The following is a 6,124-nucleotide window of genomic DNA, read 5'->3' on the forward strand; positions in this document are numbered from 1 at the left end:
AAGAGTATAAGATCTTCACTGTTCGGCTGAACTTAATGTCGGTGACATTCCCGCGCCCGTAAACAAGCTGGATTCCTCGCGTTTACTGTGCAAAACACCGACATCTAAAACTGCGATTTTTGTTGCAGGTCTATGAAGAATTCCACACTTTGTTTTAACTTGTGCACTCCGGATTTGACCATCTTTAGATTTTATCACGTCGATAATAATGCCTTTGGGCCAGCTATTTCTGGGTAGATTATGATCCACTATTACAACAACATCGTTTATCTGTACCGGCGGTGGTTTTGTAAACCATTTGCAGCGTCGTGAAATGATAGGAACATATTCTCGTATCCATCTCTGCCAAAAGATATCAGCGAACTTCTGCGTCTGAGTCCAGCGTTCACGTAGGTTGTTACCGTCTTGACAAATAGGTTTGTATCCGCCTGATGACCCAATCAGTAGGTGGTTTGGTGTGAGGGCTTCGTCATCACCATTTTCAAGTGATACAAATGTGAGTGGTCTGGAATTAATAATGAACTCGACCTCGCACAACGCACTCCGCAAACTTTCTTCGTTGAAACTCATCGACGGAAGGATTTGATAAAGCACGCCTTTAACTGATTTTATCAGTCTTTCCCAAACTCCCCCCATATGTGGAGCCCCTGGGGGATTGAATCGCCACTTTACCTGGTCAAAGGTTACGATCAAGTCCTGGAATTTGATCTCTTTTAGCTTACCACAAATAATCTTTTCAGTCGCTCGAAAATTAGTGCCGTTGTCGGAAAATATCTGCCTGGGATAACCGCGACGAGATATGAAATTTTGTATGGCTAGGACGCACGAACTTGTGTCCAAACTGCCAGCTATTTCTATATGTATTGCACGGATAGTTAGACACGTGAATAGAACACCCCATCTCTTTTCGCGTCGTCTTCCCACCACAACCGATAGTGGTCCGAAATAGTCAATTCCGACATACGTGAATGGTCTCTCGAAAGCAGCAAGCCTGGCTGCAGGTAGCGGAGCCATTTGTGGGACTTGCGGCATGGAAATGTAATTTTTGCATCGCTGACACTGCTGGCGTACTTTTTTATATAGAGCTCTGAGACGAGGTATGACGTACTGTGCTCGTATGTGGTTGATTGTAGCTTCGTGCATCTGATGGTGAAAACGTTCATGAGCTGAGCGGACTATGAGAAATGTTACGTGATGGGAAGTAGGCAATACTATAGCATCTCCGCGGTTATTCAAGTGCTCTACTCGGGTTCTGCTTCTAATAACACCTTTTTCGTCTAAGTAAATATCCAGGTAGTACAATTTGCTTGTTTTGTTTAAGATTTTACCTCGCTGAAGGAATGTTAGCTCTTCGGTGAAATCCCTTTGTGCGTATTTGATTAAAAATTGTTGACCTTGTTCGATTAGATCGAAAGTTAGTTTGCATACAGGCGTTTTTGACGACACTTTTGCGCGTAAGATATTTACGTAAAGCAAAAACGTTGCCACGGCTCTGTACAGGCGCTCCCAATTAGAGAAATACTCAACGTTTAACGTTACATTACGTAAAGGTTGCTTTCCTATATGTAAAACAAGGTGTCGAATCTCTCTCAAATCGTCGTCTTTAGGGTCAATCTCGGTAAAATTCGGCCATGCCCTTTGCTCTTTTGCTAAGAACTCTGGTCCTGTGAACCACAAGCTGTAGTCAGAGCTGGCAGAAACCTTCGTGGCTAAATCGGCCGGATTTTGCTTAGAGGGTACCCATTTCCACTGACTTATGCTCGACGCTTCTAAAATCTCTCCTACTCGATGCATTACATATTGCTGTAATTTTCTCGGGTCCATTCGAATCCAGCGTAGCACAGTTTTCGAGTCTGTCCACCAAAACAAAGACCTAATGCCGATGCGTTGTACTTTGGCGACCATTGAAGCTAATCGTATACCTATTACTGCTGCTTGCAATTCCAGTCTTGGAATCGACAGCGGCTTGAGCGGTGCGACCTTGGATTTGCTGGCCATGATCATGGTGGAAATATCGCTACCCTTTATTATACGCAAATAACACACCGCAGCATATGCCTTTTCGCCATCATCGACGAATGTGTGCAATTCGACATGATCGGCTTGTTTTAGAAGCAAAGAGTAACAACGTGGTATTTCGACCGCCGTTATTAGCGCAACCATATTCTTCCAACGACACCACTTATCGTATAGCTCGTCGCACAGAGAATCATCCCAGGTAATTCCTGACCGCCATACGTCTTGAAGAAGGATTTTCAATCCTATGGTGTAACAGCTAACAAAGCCCAGTGGATCGAAGATAGACATTAGCACCTGGAGGATTTCTCTTTTCGTCGGCGCATATGTCTCGTTAATGACGTCACGACGAAGTCTCGTAAATCTGCAAACATACTTAAAATTATCGCTGCTCGGATCCCAAAACATACCTAGTATTTTTGTCGTTGATGCCCATTCTTCGACATTGTGCACAGATGCAGGATCATCGGTTAGTCGCTCCAGAACTGCCTTAGAATTCGACGACCAGCCTCGTATGTGAAATCCTGCGGCACGATGAATCTCTCTAACCTGTGTTGCTAGTTTCAACGCCGATTGCTCGTCGTCTTCACTGTCGATGAAGTCATCAACGTAGTGATTCTTTTTCACCGCGTCTGCAGCTCGAGGAAATTTTTGTTTAAACTTATCTGCATTCATATCACGTATGAAGTGAGCGATGCAAGGAGCGCAGTTGAGGCCAAAAGTTAGCGCGCGCATAACGTAAATACTCGGTTGTTGTAAGTCATCATTCTCGTCACGCCACAAAAAACGCTGGGCATGCATATCCTGCTCTCGGACGCTTATTCGGTGAAACATTTCTGCAATGTCACCACATACGGCTATTCGGCCTACTCTGAATGACAGCAAGATGTCTACAAGTGGATTGAGCAAGTCGGGTCCACTTAAGAGAAAATGGTTAAGTGACACACCATTTGCTTTCGCTGCCGCGTCCCAAACCATTCGAATTTTACCCGGTTTATTAGGGTTCATAACGACGAAAATTGGTAAGTGCCATGTTTTGGTTCTCGGAACGGCCGCTTCTGCCAATGAAAGCTTTTGGGCGTATCCTTTGTCGACTAAATTGTTGATCTGTTCTTGCATGGTAGATCGAAGTACGGGATCTTTGATGAATTTCTTTTCTAGGCATTTTAATCGTTGCAATGCATTTAAGTAACTGCTTGGTAGAGCCTCTGTCGGATTTCGCCATAAAAGCCCGACCTCGTAACGACCGTTTACTTGCTTAGAAGAACTGTTCAAGATGTCAAATGCCTTTACGTCGTCCTCTGATATAACCTCCATTGATTTTGGAGAATCTAGTGCGAAGGAGTCTTTAACTACTTCGTGCAGCTCATCATACTTCATTTGACAGTCGCACGTATGTACATTTAATCTAAATTTACCACCTTGGTAGCTCTCATACCCCTGCAACGTCCAGCCCAAACGCGTTTTTGATGCTATTGGTTGAGACCAATTCCCCTCTTTTACTTTGAGTGGAACCGCCAACTTCCAGTTATCTGCTCCAATTAATAGTGAAGGCTTTATGCTGCTGTACGATTTGATGGGTAGTCCCTTCAAAAACGGATACTTATTTTGCATTTCAAGTATATTGACGGACTGCTCAGGAAGGCCAAGGCTGTCAATCGCGCGAATGTTTTTTAACATGTATTTTTGACTGCTAGTTGGACTAGAAATCTCTAGTGATGCTTTCTCGGAGTTTTCTTCGACACGAGTGGTATTCCCTGTCCATCGCAAACATAGTGGCCCGCGCTCACCCTTAACACCGAGTTGATCGAAAACTGTCCTCTCTATAAGTGTGACACTCGAACCTTCATCTAAAAATGCGTGAATATCAATGAAGTTATCTCCCCAGTACAAGCGGACAGGCACAATTCTAAACAGTGGACGCGCTTCGCCGCTGTTGTGAGTGTTTACTTGCTCCACCGTAGGCTCGACGAACTTATGCAGTAATGGGTGATGCTTTATGCTGCAGCCTTCTTTACCGCATACTTTGTCGATGAAACATTTGCGTCTGTGATGAGTAAGACATTGACGGCAAAGATTATTAGCTTTCACTATCTCCCATTTGCGGGGTAGAGCAAACTTTTTAAAAATCTCGCATTGAGGCACTTTGTGCTCACGACTATTGCAAACACAGCAAACTTTAGTAGTTGGTGTGCGGTCTTTATGTTTTGAAAGTTCTGCATTCCCTTCGACGGTATGAGTGTTAACCGAGGCATGACTCTTATTTGATGCTAAGTTGACAACGGTGCTGGCTGCCTCGGCTAGGCAAAATATCCAGTCGCTAAATTGTTTTACGATTGGAACTTTTTCGTCCTTGCGATGGAGAGCCCAGCCCAGTTTATGGTTGTTGGGCAGTTTATCAACCAGTTCCTTGACCAGTAATGGGTTGTGAAGGTGCATGTACAGTTGACATCCCTCCATTGTATTGCATATGTTTCTTACGCAGAGAGCGAAGTCAACTAGGCCCTCTAGTTTGTCCTTCAGAGGAGGCATTGCGCGCGCTCTATTTACAACGCGCTCAAGTATGTATTCGGGTCTACCGAAACACATCCTCAATGTATGGATGATCTCTGGCACCATCGACGGTAAAAATAGTTTGCTTTTTACCATTTCGCGTGCTTTGCCCTTGAGGCTTGCCTGGAGCCGAATGAGGTTTTCGGCATCGGTGTATCCGGCGACTGCGGTACTGTTTTCAAAGTTAGATATAAACAGTGGCCATTCTTCAGGATCACCACTGAACGTTGGAAGCTGTTTGGGAATTGCTTGCCTGGCAATGAGCTGCGATTGTGACGGTCCCGTGTTCTGCATAAACATAGGGGCAGAAATCGACGGAACATCGCTGAATTGCGACAGAATTTTGTATTTACTATCCAAATACTGTTGCTGCATTTCCATCTCTTCCTTCAGCCGCTCCAGTTGAAGATTACGCTGTGCTTCGGACTTATCAAACTTCTCGCATGTCATATCATCTGCTGCCGTAATGCTGCATCCGTGAATGTGTGTGGTGTATAGGTTGATGAACTAGACATAGTGCTGGTCTCGAACTCATGTGGCCTTACCGCCGTCGGAATCGTCGTGAAACGCCTGACATCTGTAGCTTGTGTTGACGTTGGAAGTGCGCCAAGCCCTATCGAAGTTGCGTAGGGTTCAGCTCGCATGAAATGCGAGGAAGTTGCCGCCATCGCCAATGGGAACGTGCTCCCTGTATCACGTGGTTGTGACATTATGAAGCTCGTTGATGTTGCTGTCGCAGTGCTTTGGACAACAGGTGTAGTTGTCATGGTGAGGACCGCCGTGGTCAGCGTAGATGCCCTGACGTGTGAATCCATTTGAGAATTCACAGCTGGCACAAGTGATGGAACAGGTTGCGAGTGCCCTTTACCTTTTTCAGTAGTTGGCGATGATGAAGCTGTTGGTTTAGCGTTTGTAGCTGATACATTGCGCCGGCATACTTCGCAGCTCCAGCTCATATCAGCTATATTGCTGTCAACTCCTACACAGTCAAAATGATACCACGAATTGCAAGCGTCGCACTGTACCATTCTTTCGGTGTCAACTTCAACACATTTATTGCAGTTGTGCTCCATATTGTTGTGAACTTCTATTCAGCTTTTATTAGGAAAATTTCCTTTAAATCGATCAAAAGTTTTAAAGAAATGTTGCGTTTATTTAATCGCGACAGCTCGGAGGAACTCAAAACAATTTTTAATAGCGGTTGATATTCGGTTAAGCGTATACTTGTTCGCTTTAAAACTTTTGATTTATTTGTCCTCTTGCGAAAAACTGTGTCTATTTAACAATTTGACTTTCATTTATACCCAAATGCAATTATGTACAAAAACATGTCTATGGTCTGACTTTACCGCTAAATTTGTATATATGTACGGAAACATCATTAGCTTGTTTTACTTTACTTCAACATTCTTAGGTAAAGCTATACCGATTGCCGTACACACATATGTACATAGCAAATACTTGTATACATAAAACATAAGAGAAAACATAGTAAGAAGGGATTAGCTAAGAGTATAAGATCTTCACTGTTCGGCTGAACTTAATGTCGGTGACA

At 44.0% G+C, this 6,124-nt stretch overlaps 1 protein-coding gene across 1 annotated transcript; it reads right to left on the reverse strand.

Annotated features, from left to right (window-relative positions):
* Positions 1-672: 672 nt before the first annotated feature.
* Positions 673-5,019, reverse strand: LOC118756286 (the record flags this gene model as incomplete). Its single annotated transcript, XM_036491054.1, has 2 exons — positions 1,329-5,019; positions 673-854 (listed from the first exon to the last, which is right to left on the reverse strand). Coding segments are annotated over exons 1-2 (3,873 nt in total), but the record flags the coding sequence as incomplete, so codon positions are not given.
* Positions 5,020-6,124: the final 1,105 nt, after the last annotated feature.

This window comes from Rhagoletis pomonella, unplaced genomic scaffold (assembly GCF_013731165.1).
Source record: "Rhagoletis pomonella isolate Grant_MI unplaced genomic scaffold, Rhpom_1.0 Rhpom_scaffold_09607, whole genome shotgun sequence".
Taxonomy (NCBI): domain Eukaryota; kingdom Metazoa; phylum Arthropoda; class Insecta; order Diptera; family Tephritidae; genus Rhagoletis; species Rhagoletis pomonella.